General features: G+C 38.3%; 1 protein-coding gene across 7 annotated transcripts in view; it reads right to left on the bottom strand.

Annotated features, from left to right (window-relative positions):
• The window catches only part of ERCC6L2 (ERCC excision repair 6 like 2), a 185,525-nt gene that overhangs the window by 74,715 nt on the left and 93,079 nt on the right, over positions 1-17,731 (bottom strand). For all 7 annotated transcript variants that reach the window (XM_032164597.2, XM_032164598.2, XM_032164596.2 and 4 more), the window contains one exon: positions 8,669-8,768. In XM_032164597.2, the coding sequence (XP_032020488.1) occupies positions 8,669-8,768 (100 nt within the window). The remainder of the gene's footprint in view (positions 1-8,668; positions 8,769-17,731) is intronic.

The raw sequence follows: 17,731 nt of genomic DNA, 5'->3' as shown, positions 1-17,731 counted from the left end.
TTTAAAAACACCATTTCAGTATCAACATTAATATGCACTATTTACTGGATATTTTACTAAATGTAATATAAATATGTAAAATTAAAATACAATCTGATTAACCCCATGTGTACTTTAAAATTTCTTGAAAGAAACAAAGAATGCACAGAATGGAAAATAACTTCAGCCCATTGATGGAGAAATTAGTAAAAAATGATGCTTAAGGGCCGGGTGCAATGGCTCACACCTGTAATTCCAGCACTTTGGGAGGTGGAGGTGGAGGCAGGCAGAACACTTGATTTCAGGAGTTAGAGCCCAACCTGGTCAACGTGGTGAAACCCCTTCTCTACTAAAATACAAAAATTAGCTGGGCATGGTGGTGGGCGCCTGTAATTCCAGCTACTCGGGAGCTGAGGCAGGAGAATTGCTTGAACCTAGTGGAGTCTGTAAGCAACCCGAGGTGGCGCCACTGCACTCCAGCCTGGGTGATAAAGACTCCATCTCAAAAAAAAAAAGAGAAATGCTTAATTATTGAGATTATCATCAGAGTTCATTTGCACTGTAATAAGTCACTCTAGGCAACTAAAATTCTTGTTAATAACAGCTGCCATTTACTGAACATTTATTACATGTATAGCATTTTATTTCCATACTCTCATTTAATCCTTACAACCTTATATCATCTCAATTTTAGAAATAAAATAACTAAAATTTCTGTATTTTAAAAATAAAGTAACTTGTTTAGAGAAATTAAGTGACTTGCTCACAGCTGCCAGCTAAGAAGTGTCATTCCTAGAATTTGAACCTTGGTTTGGCTGAATCTAAAATTTATACTGTTAACTAATTTCTCACTTTCAAGATGCCTCTCTTAAAACAAAACCCTCGGGACCTTCATTTAAAGAAGTTATGGATCAACATACCAACTTGATCAGTTTGATACCAATGAACATGGGCTGTAATCCTGGGAATACAGAATTACAATAACAATTGATGCAAGTGATAGCCCAGGTACCTACCTATTTTACCCTTGTTACTGAAACTACCTTAAACACTGATATTGTCAGACTGCAGGACCTGTAACTATAATCACCAAGGTAATTTGTAAGCCTTAATTTGAGTCTTTATAAGCTTCCTAGCAAAGTTTTATCACAAAATTTATAAAAAGCACATTATTTTGTACTAAAGTGGCTCCAGTAAAAGTGGAAACCAGGTGCTTCCAGCTGTAGGCTAACTAAAAAAAGAAATCATGTTCAAATTCAAGAAGTTAGGGGGAAAATAGTAATTAAAAAGTGTAGCTTAGTTTGTAGCTTATGAAAAATCCATACAAGGGAGAAAATGCTTGGATCTCATCATAAGAGTAAACAAAATAAAGAAAGAAGTAAAAAGAAAAGAACATTTATGATGTTAAGAAGTTCACGGCCGTTCTTCCATCTTCAAGGCAAGCAGTGTGGCATTTTCATTATTTTTCTCTCTGACCCTTTGCTTCGTTACCACGGGTTATTAGGCAGTAGGGTCAGAGAAAGCAGAGATGAAGATGTGCACATCTGATCCTTATAAAAAAACCCTTGTGATTACACTGGCCCATCTGGATAACCCAGGTGGTTTGGGGGATTACAATGTGAACATCTTTGGGAGACTATTATTCAGCCTACCACAGGAAAGAAGTGCAAAAGAATGATGGGAGCAAGTCGAAATGACACAGAAGCCACCCTAATGGGTTCCCATTGGCCAAATATAAGACAATGTGAACATCAAAGTAAACAGTGATATTCAATGTGTTCTAATCTGTTACTAAAATAGGAAGCCATGAGACCACACAAATTAAACAGAAGGGAAAGCTCTTTTTCAAATGGTAGAGTGTCAAAGAACAACCAAGAAGGATAATGGAAATAGAAAAATCACCACCTGACAACCATTATAGTGGTAGCTGATTCAGGCAGGAATCACGAATGAACACTAAGGGTTATGCGTGCAGGTCTGATGAGGAACTGGCAGTCTCAGAGGATCTCCCCATAAACTACATATCAATTACGAAGAAAAAAATAGTAACTTTGCAGTGGAGAAACTCAGCAGACACAAACTTGACCTGCCATGAAGGTTAACGTGAGCAGTAGTAGGGCAGGTCACCCTCATGGGCCTTCTGATTGATGCAACGAGAAGAGCACAGTATCATGTCTGTGGTATTCCTGCCAATACTGCTTGGCCTGAGTCTGGACACGAGGAAACATCAAATGGACCTAGACTGAAGGACATCCTACGCAAAGGCCTTATTCTTTAAAGCTGTCAAGGTCTCGAAAGACAAAGCCTGGATAATATTCCAGGCCGAAGAAAACTGATGAGACACAAGTAAATGGAATCATGATCCTTGATGAAACCCTGGACGAGAAAGGAAAGAGAGGTGGGGAAACTGAATGGGTCCTATGGATTACAGCATCATGTTTTATCAATGTTAATTTCTTGATGTGAATAACTGCATTTTGGAGAGGAGTGTGTGGGGGGGTGGGGAAAGCGAGCTGTAGAACCGTATATACAACTGAGTATTTAGAATGCATAAAACTGTTTTTTATGTATATTTAAGTAGGGGTGTACTTTTGGGGAAATACATACTGGAAAATTTAGAGTGTTGGTAGGAGAGTGTTGCTTCTTTGGGGAAATATGTACTGATGAGAAGTCTAACTCTCAAATGGCTCAGAAAAAGAATAAAGATAATGGCTGAGACAAAGAGAAAGCAAGTGTGTAAAATGTCAGCAAATAAGGAATTTGAGTGAAGCTAATTGGGGGTTTTTTCTGCTGTTCTTGCAATTCTTCTGCAAACACAAATAAAATTTACACACACACACACACACACACAGAGAGAGACGAGATGACTTTCTGAATGCCAAACTTTCGATTGCTTAAACGCTCCAAACCTGAAGGAGCACAGCTGCTGTAAAAGTGACATTTATATTTTTAAAATGTATAAAATATCTGAATGCATCATCACAACAGATGCACTAAAAGATATCAAAATAAAAGTCCCTCATGAACAATACAGGTCACTCCTTATTAGTCTAACCAGTGCTGTAATGTTTAGGTGCATCCTTCTAGGTATCTTTCAATGAAGTTAAAGCTATTTATACATACAGATGCTCCTTAATTTATGATGGGGCTTTATCTAGATAAACTCACTGTAAGCTGAAAACACCATTAGGTCTAAAGTGAGTTATGGACTTACGATAGGCTTATCTGGATGTGGCCCCATCATAAGTAGAGGAACATACTTCATACATAAATAGGTATCATTTTAGCACCATCATAAAACTGAAAAACATTAAGTTGAACCATGTCATAAATCAGGGACAGTCTGTCACACAGAAATAGCTTTATTTCTAAACACACTGAAACACTGTAGATATTGTTCTGTATATTGCTTTTTCGACTCACTTAAAAATGTCTTCAGACATCCTGCCACATCAGTACATTTGATCTGACTAATTTTTTAAATTTTGTTGTCACAAAGTAATACAAGTATCAGAATTTATTCTGTTACTGTCAGACATTTAGGTTGCTTCGTTTGTTTTTTAAACAAATGCAAGCAATGCTAAGTAACAGCCCTTGTCATCCTACACTGCACATATGTGAGAGGATTTCTGTCAGTTAGCTATGGAGACTCTACAATACCTATACCAGTTGTACTCTCAACAATAGTATACGAGCATCTCTCAAATGCCCCAACCAACAATGAACAGCACCAATCTCCCCAACCCCCCCAAAAACACCTCAATATGCATTTTTTAAAAAAGCTTTTGCAGAATATACAATGCAAATGGTCTTATTTTATTTTCTATCTCTAGATTATGAGTGTGGTTAAAAAAATCTTTTCACATGTGTTAACCACTTGCATTTTTAATTCAGTGAAATGCCTATTATTCTTTTTATTGGTTTGTAGGTGATACGGTTTGGCTGTGTTCCCACCCAAATCTCATCTTGAATTGCAGCTCCCATAATTCCCATGTGTTGTGGGAGGGACCCAGTGGGAGATAACTGAATCATGTGGGCGGTTCCCCCCTACTGTTCTCGTGGTAGTGAATAAGTCTCACGAGATCTGATGATTTTATAAGGGGAAATCCCTTTCGTTTGATTCTCATTCTCTTTGCCTGCCTCCATGTAAGATGTGCCTTTTGCCTTCTGCCATGATTGTGAGGCCTCCCCAGCCATGCAGAACTGTGAGTCCATTAAACCTCTCCTTCTTTATAACCCAGTCTCTGGTATGTCTTTACCAGCAGCATGAAAACAGACTAACACAGTGGGAGTTCTTTATATTTTCTAGATGCTGCTTTTATTACATATATGGCAAACATATGTTTCTAGTCTGTCTTTGAATTTGGTTTGCAGTTCCTTTGTCATACAGAAGTTTCATACAAAAATACAGTCAAATTTACAATACTCTGTATTTGCCTTAGAGGATGCACTAGTTTCCCAATTCTGCTGTAACAAAGTACTACAAATTGGATGTCTTAAAACAACAGAAATTTATTTTCTCATAGTTGTGCAGGCTAAATCTGAAATCAAAGTGTCCACAGGGCCATGCTCTGTCTGAAGATTTTAGGGAATGATCCTTCCTTGCCTCTTTCTAGCTTCTGGTAGTTGCTGGTAATCTGTAGCATTCTTTGGCTTGTGGTGGCATCACTCCAATCTCTGCCTCCATTGTCACATGGTGTTCTTCCTCTGTGGCTGTCTGTATCCAAATTTCCCCCTTCTTATAGGGTATCAGTCAATGGATTAGGGCCCACTCTCATCCAGTGTGATCTCATCTTAACCTCATCTGCAAACACCCTACTTGCAAATAAGATCACATTCACAGGTACCAGGGGTTAGGACTTCAACCTATCTTTTGAGGGGAAAGGGCGCAATTGACTCAAAACAGATGCTTGGTTAAAGATTTTCATATTTATGTTCATAAGAGATATTCATCTGTCATGTTCTCTTCTTGCAATATCTTTGTCAAGTTTGGTATCAGGATTCTTCTGTTTTTGTGAAGTAAGTTGGAAGTGTTCCCTCTTCTGTTTTCAAAAACAATATTAAGTGTTTGATGGAATTTACCACTGAAGGCCAGGCACGGTGGCTCACGGCTGTAATCCCAGCACTTTGGGAGGCCGAGGCGGGTGGATCACGAGGTCAGGAGATCGAGACCATGGTGAAATCCCGTCTCTACTAAAAATACAAAAAATTAGCTGGGCGCAGTGGCAGGTACCTGTAGTCCCAGCTACTCAGGAGGCTGAGGCGGGAGAATGGCGTGAACTCGGGAGGCGGAGCTTGCAGTGAGCCGAGATTGTGCCACTGCACTCCAGCCTGGGCGACAGAGCAAGACTCCCTCTCAAAAAAAAAAAAAAAAAAAGAATTTACCACTGAAGTCATCTGGGCTAGAATCTATCTTTGTGGGAGAGTTCTGAATTAACAACTCAGTTTCAACCAGCCTGGGCAACATAGTGAAACTCTATCTCTACAAAAATAAAAATAAAAAATTGGCTCGGTGTGGTGGCACGCACCTGTAGTCCCAGCTACTCGGGATGCTGCGGTGGGAGGATCATTTGAGTCTCCTACAGTTCTGGGAGCCAGAAATCTGAAATCAGTATCACTAAACTGAAATCAAGATGTTGGCAGGACCACACTCCTTCTGGAGGCTCTAGGAAAGAATCTAATTCTTGCCTCTTCCAGCTTGCAGTGGCTGCCACCATTCCTTAGCTTCTGGCATACCACTCCAATCAATGCCTCTGTGGTTACACTGTCTTCTCCTCTTCTGTCTGTGTCAAATTGTCCTCTAGCTCTTTCTTATAAGGACACTTGTGGATAATCCAAGATAATCCCGAATCTCAAGACCCATAATCTAATCACATCTGCAAAGATCCCTTTTCCATATAAAGTACCATTTACAATTTCCAGGGATTAGAAATTGATATTTTTCAGGGCCAGTATTCAGCCCACTATAGTGTCTTTTTCAAAGTGTTTATTTTCCTAAACTGTTGGGTAATTATTTTTGGCTAGGTTATTCATCTGCCTTTAATTACTTCACATGCTTATCTCTGTCTACTGCAGTGCTTATGTGAAATAAAGTGGAGGGTGCAGGTAATTAGTCTTCTGGGCAACAGGAGGGACTTTCTTCTGAATATTAGAAAAATTTGGAGCTCTGTCTTGCTTCTTTGCTTCCAGTACTTCTACTTATTGTTCTCACTTGAGAGTAGACATCTCTGCTGGCTGTAATTTGGTCCAAATGGGATAAGATTATAAGGGCTAAACCGTGTTGTTACAACATCAGTGATACCCCAAAGAGGGCTCCACAGTTAACCCAAGGCTCCCTTCTTTTTTAGTATCTGCTGACTGTAAGCTTGGAATATCCAGAGGCTGCACCTACCCTTTCAGTAGTCTTCTTCTGACTGAGTTTAACTTGGCTTCTTCCTTCAATCTGATCCCAACTTCCTTTTGTCTTTTAGGACTCCTTACAATTTTGGGGCCACCAAGATAACTCTTCTTGCTTTCTAACATTTTTACAGGTTTTTTTTTTTTTTTTTGAGACGGAGTCTCGCTCTGTCGCCCAGGCTGGAGTGCAGTGGCGCAATCTCGGCTCACTGCAAGCTCCGTCTCCCAGGTTCACACCATTCTCCTGCCTCAGCCTCTCCGAGTAGCTGGGACTACAGGCGCCTGCCACCACGCCTGGCTAATTTTTTGTATTTTTAGTAGAGACGGGGTTTCACCGTGGTCTCGATCTCCTGACCTCGTGATCCGCCCGCCTCGGCCTCCCAAAGTGCTGGGATTACAAGCGTGAGCCACTGCGCCTGGCCAGGTTTTTTTTTTTTAAGAACATAATTTTTGGATTTTTTTTTCCCCAAAAGATTGAAGGCCAACCTAGGAGGCTAGAAGGTGTGCTCCACTGGTTTAAATTCCAAACTATCTTTAAACCATATTTAGTGCCTTTTCCTTCCATGATTGCCATCTTATCTTTATTTGTGTCAATATAAAGTTCTTAAATTACCTCATCTTCTGAAGCATGTTTTATCATATACTACTGTACAATGTGTATTTTATAACAAGACATTTCATTAAATAAGTCGGATGAATAGGTAAAAAGGAAATGTATATAGTAATGGACTGAAAAAAATTACTACATAATTAAGGAAAGACTCTTACTTGAGAGTAGTCTAAGACAGTACTCAAAAGAACAGCTCCTAAGACGAGTAACTTCCCACTTTTTCCCCAAGGTTGGTTAAATAGGTTAGAAAAAATAATTTTCAAGTAGTTGTGCTATATCAAAAGAAAAAAAAATGAACTGTTTATTACAGAGCTAAAAGCTTTAAAAAAAACTGCTGTGTACAATTCTATTTTTAGAATGAAGAAAATAGCATAAATTTAAGATTGGATCATTCTTAGGTTAACTACCAACACATGTGGCAGATGTTTGCTCTTAAATAGATGCCAACTGAACATATAGGAAGCAATTCAAATGTATATTTATGATTACACGTGAACTTTATTCCAGATTGTCTCAAGTATCCAGTTGTAAACTAAATAAATATTGTTTGTTTAGAGGCATAAATGAAGTAGTAATTGATATGCCAAGCATATTAAAGAGTTAATGCAATTTTAGACAAATACTAAAAGTACCAGGAAAGGAGTTAGTACACTTAAGTTCTATTCCTATAATTTCATTTACTGGGGCATCTCTGGGGTCCCAGTTTCAGGATGTACAGTATGTACCTCTAAGGTAGTGCTCCCTAATCTTCATGTGATGGCACATGTAGAAAATGGTAACATATGAGTATCTACCTGGTGTAAAAAGGTTACTCAAGGCTGGAAGCTAGCTGATACGGTTTCGCTGTGTCCCTACCCAAATTTTATCTTGAATTACAGTTCCCATAATCCCCACGTGCTGTGGCAGGGATCCAGTGGGTAACTGAATCATGGGGGCAGTTATACTCATGCTGCTGTTCTCAGGATATCGAGTTCTCAAGAGATCGATGGTTTTATAAGTGGCTTTTCCCTCTTTGCTCAGCACTTCTCCTTCCTGCCATCCTGTGAAGAAGGGCATGTTTGCTTCCCCTTCCACCATGATGGTAAGTTTCCTGAGGCCTCCCCTGTCATGTGAAACTGTGAGTCAATTAAACCTCTTTCCTTTATAAATTACCCAGTTTTTGGCAGTTCTTTATGGCAGCATGAGAATGAACTAACACACTGGCTTAGGTACTCTTGCTGTCCAGAAAGCTGTGGGACCAACATCTCAGTGCACCTGTAGCCCATTTGTGGTAAACCACTACACCTTGGCCTGTAGTTTGGGGAGCTGTGACCTTGCTACTCAAAATGTGGGCTGCTGATTAGTTTTACTAGGACTCCTGGGAGCTAGTTAAAAATTCCACATCATGGGCTCTAACTCAGACCTACTAAATCAGAATCAGTATTTTGACAAGATCCCTAGGTAATTTGCATGTACACTAAAGTTTAAGAGGTACTGCTCTAGAAAACTTTCAGCTCAAAAATTCAATGAACCAAAGAATTAATCTGTTTCATAAAAGTGTATTCAAGGGTAATTTTTATAATCTTATTAAATTCCACACAATACAATGAAGATTTAAAACTTATATTTTACACAAATTTGTTCCTAATTTTTGAAAACAGATAAATGTTGACCTCTGAAACAGAAAAAGGGAAACATATTTACCTGCTTGTATATCTGTCGTAAATACATGATTTCCTCCACAGTTCCCAAGGATATCAGCCTAAGCACTTTGACATCTCTACATTGTCCAATCCTATATGCTCTGTAAAAAGATTAAAAATATAAACAAAAATCAAGTGAAACAACTTTGGGTTGAAGAGGTAGCTTGGGGATATAAAAATGGAAAATTATTAAATTTTTAATTAATTTTAAAATAAACATTTTATGTTTACATATGCTCTAGTAATAATTAAAAAACTCAAATTCATATAAAAAGCTTCTTAAGGAGAAAAATATTACAGAAAACCTACAAGTATCAACTTCATTTTTGTTATAAACATCACTTTCCACTGTCTAAAAACATTTCCTAAATTCAGGTTTTTCTTTTATAGCAGCTTTAAGCTTACAGATTGTTCCCCAAAGATTTCATTTATATAAAAATCCCCAAAATGCCAACTAATCCATAGTGCCAGAAAGCAGACTAGTGGTTGCTTGGAGATAAGGGGATGGGGAAGAATGGGAGTGGTGGGTCGCAAAGGGGCAGAAGGAAAATTCTGGGATGTTGGGTATGTTTATTATGTTAATTGTGGTGATGGTTTTACAGGTACATAAGTCAAAACATCAGTTGTATACTTGAAGTATGTACAGTTTATTGCATGTCAATTATACTTTATTAAAACTATTAAAAAGTAAAAAAAACCACAACTTAGCAAAAAGTAGTTAATCAACTGTAAAGTCTATGGAAGTGCTGGTCTACAGTCCTCATCCGTAGAGATTTCAACTCAGTGCATCTCACCGAATCACTCAGTTTACTGGCATCCAAGGTGTTTCCATACAGACCATAGTGCTAATTAAAATTCTAAACTGATTCATCACAGTGGTTTAACTGTGGGTCTATTCCCCACAGCTTCTCTCATATGGAGGCTTTATAGGATGCTCTGTATGAGCACCCAATGCCTGTTACAGTTGCTGAGGGGAACTGGGGCAAGGCCATACTGCCTATATGCTTGAAAATGTTACAATTTGAGGGAAATTTATCTTTAAACTTGTAAGGTCACCCATATGTTATATTTGATGTTCTCTCTGCCTCCTTTACCTGTCCCTCCTCACAAAGGACTTTTACTCGAGGACATCTTGGATCCTGCAAATCTCACATCTCCAGCAGGAAATGGAGGCTCCTGTGACACAGCACCACCAGGGGTAAGGTACTGCATTCTCACTTCCATTCTGCAACCCGGGAGCAGAGGAGTGGGGCTCAGCATCCCTTTCTCTCCTACGATGTGTTTGGGTTCTAAAGAAAATCAGAAATGATCTAAGAAAATGTCCTTTGGATGTATGCTTAAGCCAGTTGTTTGGTGAATGGGAGAGATTCCATTAGGATGTATATCCTTTAATCTTTACAGACAAAAATTTTAGACACGTTACTGTGCGCCTATGCTTCATCATTTCTTGATCCATAAAGCAACGATTTGTAAGTGATGAGTTTTCACCATGTGGAGACAAGTGTTGAGGAACTGTTATACAAAAGGTAGGTCATTAGCTTTATTTCTGTTCTTAGTTCCTGCTGTCAGAGTCAGTGGAAGGAGAGGGAGAGGAAAAGGAATGCCATTTATTCAGTTTTATTGTGAACTAACTTTCAGTGAATACCAAAGCACAGTACACTGTGCTTTGAAGAATACTGGGATAAATAATATGTCTCGATGACCTAATGAAAAAGTACAAAATACAACAAGTGTCATTAAGATCAAAAAAAGCGGGGGAAATTTTTCTGTGGTTTTCATTTTGACCAATTTCCTTGACAGCTGTCTGTGGAGAGAGGCTGATTAAAAGTGTAAGCTTTGCAGTAAGACCACATGGATTCAGATCCTGACCCTGCCACTTATTGGCTGTGACCCTGAGCAAGTTACTTAAATGCACTGTGCCTCAGCTTTCTCATATGTAAAATGGGTATAATAGTGCCTGTCACATATGGATATTCTGAGTATTAAATGAGATAATCCATGGAAAGCACCAAGAATGACAGTTCCTACCTTACCATAAACACTCAATAAGTGTAGCCATTATTCCTTTGTTCTTATTCTTCCAAATGTACTTGAATAAAATTGTACACAAAATATCAAGTATTATAAAATAAACATTGTTATTGGTTAGATGGCCTTTCTGCTTAAGTGTTTCTATGTATTTGACTTTTTCCCTCAGATTAGACTTTTCAAAAGTGTCTCTATTTTACTCTTTTCAATGAATTAGTTAAAATTTATATTACGTTCTTATTTTTATCTTAATAATGTAATAATGTGTATAATTCTATTTTCTTGACTTTGTTCCTTTTCTAGTTTTCTAAATTATTCTTTTACTTTCGGCCTTTTTTAATAAATGAATTTAAAAATTGAAATTAGCATCTGAATTTAAATATCAATCCACAGTAATTTCATTGTTTTTGTTTTGTTTTGTTTTTGTTTTGAGATGGAGTCTCACTCTGTCGCCCAGGCTGGAGTGCAGTGGCTCGATCTAGGCTCACTGCAAGCTCTGCCTCCCGGTTCACACCATTCTCCTGCCTCAGCCTCCCAAGTAGCTGGGACTACAGGTGCCCAACACCACGCCTGGCTAATTTTTTGTATTTTTAGTAGAGACAGGGTTTCACCTTGTTAGCCAGGATGGTCTTGATCTCCTGATCTCATGATCCGCCCACCTCAGCTTCCCAAAGTGCTGGGATTACAGGCGTGAGCCACTGCAACCGGCCTCATTGTTATTTCTAAATAGCAAGTTTTTCTCTCTTGATTTCCTCTTATCGTGGCAAAATATACAAAACAAAAAATTTAATCATTTTAAGCATTTTTAAGTGTACAGTTAAGTGGCATTAGGTATATCCACACTGTTATGCAACTATAACACCTATATAGCTACAGACACTTTCCAAACTGAAACTCTGTACTCATTAAACAATAACTCCCCATTCCCTAGTCCCCCAGCTACTAGTAACTACCATTCTCTTTTCTGTCTTTGTGAATTTGATGACTCTAGGTACAACATGAAATCATACAATCTTTGTCCTTTTCTGGCAAAAACAGGTATCCATTCTTTGTAGCTGATATTAGAGGAAAAACAATTCAATCATGACACTGAGTATGATGTTAGCTCTGGGTTTTTCATAAATGACCTTACATGTTGAAGTAGTTTTCCTTTTTATTGAGACGGAGTCACTGTCGCCCAGGCTGGAGCGCAGTGTTGCAATCTCTGCAGCAAACTGCAACCTCCGTCTCCCGGGCTTAAGTGATTCTCATGCCTTGGCCAACCAAGCAAGCGCTGGGACTACAGGCATGCACCACCATGCTGGCTAATTTTTATATTTTTTTGTAGAGACGGGGTTTCATCATGTTGGTCAGGCGGGCCTTGAACTCCTGACCTCAAGAGGCGCAAGCCAACACGCCTGGCTTGTTTCCTTTTATTTTTAATGTGTTGTTTTTGTCATCTTTAAAAAGATGTTGAATTTTGTCAAATGCTTCTTCTGCATCAATGAAATGATTATGTGTCTTTTTTCCTTTATTCGTTAATGTGGCATATTACACTGATTTTTGTGGGATGTTGAACTGTTTTTGAATTCCAGGAATAAATCCTACTTTGTGTATCATCCTTTCGATATGCTGCTGAATTCCGTTTGCTGGCATTTTACTGAGTATTTTTGCATTAACATTCATAAGGATTATTGGTCTGTAGTTTTCTTTCTTGTACAGTCTTTGATTTTGGTATTGGGGTAATGCTGGCTTTATAGAATTAACTGGAATGTGTTTCTTCCTCTTCAGTTTTCTGGAAGCATTTGAGAAGGATTGGTGCAAATTCTTTTTTTTTTTTTAAGACGGAGTCTCACTCTGTTGCCAGGCTGGAGTGCAATGGTTTGATCTCGGCTCACTGCAACCTCCAACTCCCTGGTTCAAGCTATTCTCCTGCCTCAGTCTCCTGAGTAGCTGGGATTACAAGCACACGCCACCACGCCCAGCTAATTTTTGTATTTTTAGTAGAGACAGGGTTTCACCGTGTTGGCCAGGATGGTCTCGAACTCCTGAACTCGTGATCCACGCGCCTCGGCCTCCTAAAATGCTGGGATTACAGGTGTGAGCCACTGTGCCCGGCTGGATTGGTGCAAATTCTTTAAATGCTTGGTAAAATTAATCAGCAAAGCCTTAAGGTCCTGGGCTTTACTTTATTGGGAGGTTTTTGATTACTGATTCAATCTCCTTACACAGTTATAGTTATATTCAGGTTTTCTATGTCTTCATGACATTCTTCCTAGGTTGTGTATTTCTAGCAATTTATCCATTTCACGTAGACTATTCAATTTGTTGGTATACAAATGTTCACAGTACTCTCTTGAACTCCTTTTTATTTCTGTAAAATCAGTAGCAATGTCCCCTTTCATTTTTGATGTTAATTATTTGAGTCTTCTTTCTTTTCTCTTAGTCAGTCTAGCTAAAGATTTATCCACCATTTTCTTGATCTTTTCAAACAACCAACTCTTGGTTTCATTGATTGCCTCTGTTGTTTTTCTATTCTTTGTTTTACTTATCTCTGTTCTAATATTTGTTATTTCCTTCCTCTGGCTAGCTCTGGGGGTTTTTCCTTTTCCTAGCTCCTTAAGGTGGAAAGTTAATTGTTGATTTAGACCTTTATTCTTTTTTAATGTAAGCATTTACAGCTATAAATTTCCCTCTTAGCATTACTTTTGCTGCATCCTGTAAGTTGTGGTGTGTGTTTTCATTTGTTTCAAGCTATTTTCTAACTTCCCTTGTGAATTCTTCTTCAACCCTTCCGTTAAGCGTGTGTTGTTTAACTTCCACATACTTGTGAATTTTTCAATTTTTCTTCCGCTGTTGATTTCTAGTTTCATTGTATTGTGACTAGAAAAAAATGAATGATTTCAATCTTTTAAAATGTATTAAAAACTTGTTTTGTGGCCTAACACATGATTTATCCTGGAGCGTGTTCATTGTGTACTTAAGAAAAATATGTAGTCTGCTGTTGTTGGAAGGAAAATTCTATGTATCTCTGTTAGGTCCAATTTGTCTATATTGCTGTTCAAATCCTCTCCTCACTTATTGATCTTCTGTCTGAATGTTTTACCTATTATGAAAGTCGGGTATTGAAGTCTCCCATTATTACTGTAGAGCTATTTCTCCCTTCAATTCTGTCAATGTTTGCTTTGTACACTTTGGGGCTCTATTGTTTGTTGAATTTATGTATATAATTGTTAAATCTCCTTGGTGAATCCACTTTTTACCATCAGATACTGTCTTTCTTCTCTTCTAACAGTTGTTGACTTGAAGTCTATTTTGTCTAATATTAATACAACCACTCCTGTTCTCTTTTGGTTGCTATTTGCATGAAATATCTTTTTCTATGCTTTTATTTTCAACCTGTGTATATTCTTGGACCTAAAGTGAGTCTCTTATGCATAGCATATAGTTGGACACTGTTTTTTAAATCTGTTCTGCCAATCTACATCTTTTAATTATGGAATTTGATCTATTTACATTTGAAATAATTAAGAATAGGGAAGAACTCATTTTTGCCACTGTATTTATTTTCCATATGTCTTATAACTATTTTGCCCCTAAATTCCTCCATTACTGTCTTCCTTTGTGTTTAATTGGTGTTTTTTAGTGACATATTTTTATTCCTTTCTCATTTCCTTTTACATATACTTTAGATATTTTTTGTTCTGGTTACCATAGGGATTACATATAACATCCTAAAGTTATAACAACCTTAAATCAATTGATTTTACACTGATATCAATGTACTTGTCAACATAGATTTATAATTATTTTATGCATGTGTCTTTTAAATCCTGTAGAAAATAAAAAAGCAGAGTTATAAGCCAAAATTATGATATTGGCATTTATATTTGTCCATGTACTTACCTTAACTGGAGATCTTTATATTTTTGTATGACTTTGAGTTACTGTCTAGTGTCCTTTCATTTCATCTTGAAGGTCTCCCTTTAGGATTTGTTTTTTTTTTTTTTTTTTGAGATGGAGTCTCACTCTGTCGCCCAGGCTGGAGTGCAGTGCCGCAATCTCGGCTCACTGCAAGCTCCGCCTCCCAGGTTCAAGCAATTCTCTGCGTCAGCCTCCTGAGTAGCTGGGATTATAGGCGCCTGCCACCATGCCTGGCTAATTTTTGTATTTTTAGTAGAGACGGGGTTTCACCATCTTGACCAGGCTGGTCTTGAACTCCTGAACTCATGATCCACCCACCTTGGCCTCCCAAAGTGCTGGGATTACAGGCGTGAGCCACCACACCAGGGATAGGATTTCTTACAGGGCTGGTCTACTGGTAATGAACTCCCTCAAGCTTTTGCCTGTCTGCAAATATCTTAACCCTCATTTTTGAAGGGCAGCTTTGCCCAACATAAAATTCTCGGTAAACACTTTTTCTTTGTTTCTCAGTTGACAGTTTATTTTTTTTTCCCCCAATACATTAAATATATCATCCCACTGCCTTCTGGATTGCAAAGTTTCTACTGACAAATCCACTGATAATCTTCACGGAAATTCCTTGTACATGACATGTTGCTTTTCTCTTGATGCTTTCAAGATGCTCTCTTTGTGGACAGTTTGATTATAAGGTGCCACAGTGTGGATCTCACTGGGTTTATACTATCTAGACTTGGTTGACCTTCTTGTATTTGTATATCCATATTTTCCCTCAAATTTGGAGAGCTTTTCATTATTTCTTAATCTACCCTTTTGTCCTTTTCTCTTTCTTCTGAGCCTCCATAATGTACATATTGGTCCATTTGATAATGTCCCATATGTTCACTTTCCCTTTTTGTTTTGCTCCTCAGATTAAATAATTTTAAATAACCTATCTTCAAGTTTGCAGACTTTTTCTCCCTATTTTGGTCTGCTGTTGAACTCCTCTAGAGAATTTTTCAATTTCAAAATTGAATTTCATGTCCAGAATTTGTTTGGTTCTCTCTCTTTTTTTTTTAATTTCTATCTCTTTGTTGATATTCTCATCTTGCTCATATATCCTTTTCCTCACTAGTTCTCTGTGTTTTACTTTCACTCTTGGAGTATTTAAGACACTTGTGGTAAAGTCTTTGTCTAGTAGCTCCAATGCCTGTTTTGCTTCAGGGACAGTTAGTTTCCGGAGATTTATTTTGTTACTCTGAATGAGCTGTATTTTCATTTTCTTTCTTTTCTTTTTTTAATGTCTTGTGGTCTTTTCTTGAAAACTACCATTTAGAAAGACAGCCAACTCCCCCAGTCTTTGCAAACTGGTATGGAAGACCTTCACTAATTAGCAAGGTGTGTCTTGAGCCTTGGGAATAACATGGGGTGAAGGCTGAAAGTCTTCTCAGGTCATTTCTGGGTATACATCCTGTCTGGGTATGCTGCCATCTTGGCTAACTGCAGCCTCCACCTCCCGGGTTCAAACGATTCTCAGCCTTCTGAGTAGCTGGGACCACAGGCGCACACCACCACGCCTGGCTAATTTTAGTAATTTTAGTAGAGACGGGGTTTGACCATGTTGGCCAGGCTGGTCTCAAACTCCTGACCTCAAGTGATCCACCCACCTTGGCCTCCCAAAATGTTGGGATTACAGGCATAAGCCACTGTGCCTGACCTCATTGAAGTTTTATCATGAGATTGCAACAATTTAGTCACATCGTCAGGCTTTGTTTCTAATTCTAGTTCTCTATTTCCACCACATCTGGAATTACTTCCTCTACTAAAGTCGAACTCCTCAAAGTCATCCATGAGGGTTGGAATCAACTTCTTCCAAACTCCTGTTTGATATTTTGACCTCTTCTCATGAATCACAAATGTTCTTAAATGGTATCTAGAATAGTGGATCCTTTCCAGAAGGTTTTTAATAGACTTTGACCAGATCCATCAGAGAAATCACTATATATGACAGCAATAGCCTTACAAAATGTTATTTCTTAAATAATAAGAGTTCAAAGTCAAAAGTACAACTTGATCCATGGGCTGCAGAATGGATGTTGTGTTACTGCATAAACAACATTAATCTCCTTGTATATATATCTCCATCAGAACACTTGGGTGACTGGGGCATTGTCAGTAAGCAGTAATATTTGGAAAGAAATCTTTTTTTTTTTCTGAGCAGTAGGTCTCAATAGTGGGATTAAAATATTCAGTAAACCATCCTGTAAAGAGATATGGTGTTATCCAGGCTTTGTTGTTCCATTTTATAAAGCACAGGCAGAGTAGAGTTAGCATAACTTTTAAAGGCCCTAAGATTTTCAGAATGGTAAATGAGCACTGGCTTTAACTTAAAGTCACCAGCTGCATTAGTCTCTAACAAGAGAGTCATCCTATCTTTTGAAGCCAGGTATTGACTCTCCTCTTTAGTGACTACAGTCCTCAATGACATCTTCTTCCAATATAAGGTTGTTTTGTTCTCACTGAAAGTCTGTTGTTTAATGTAGGTACCTTCAACAATGATCTTAGCTAGATCTTCTGGATAACTTGCTGCAGCTTTTCTACATCAACACTTGCTGCTTTACCTTGCACTTTTTTGTTATGGAGGTGGCTGCTTTCCTTAAACATCATGAACCAATCCCTGCAGCTTCAAACTTTTCTTCTGCTACTTCCTTGTGTCTCTCAGCCTTCAAAGAACTAACTGTGTTAGAGCCTTGCTCTGGATTAGGCTGTGGTTTAATGGAATGCTGTGGCTGGTTTGATCTTTGATCCAGACCACTTTCTTTGTATCAGCAATAAGGCTGTTTGGTGCTCTTGTCATTCATGTGTTCACTGGAGTAGCACTTTTAATTTCCTTCAAGAACTTTTCCTTTGCATTCACAACTTGGCCAACTGTTAGCTTTTGGCCCATCCTGGCTTTCAACATGCCCTCCTCACTAAGCTTAATCATTTTTAGCTTTCGATGTAAAGTGAGAGACATGCAACTCTTCCTTTCACTTGACCACTTAAAGGCCATTGCAGAGTTACTAATTGGCCTAATTTAAATACCGTGTCTCAGGGAAGAGGGAGGCCCAAGAGGGAATGAGACAGGGGAATGGCCAGTAAGCGGAGCAGTCAGAAC

Source organism: Hylobates moloch, unplaced genomic scaffold (assembly GCF_009828535.3).
Source record: "Hylobates moloch isolate HMO894 unplaced genomic scaffold, HMol_V3 SCAFFOLD_10, whole genome shotgun sequence".
In the NCBI taxonomy this organism is placed as follows: Eukaryota; Metazoa; Chordata; class Mammalia; order Primates; family Hylobatidae; genus Hylobates; species Hylobates moloch.
The sequence above is the reverse complement of the archived record's forward strand: the minus strand, read 5'-3'. Positions and strand labels throughout refer to the sequence as shown.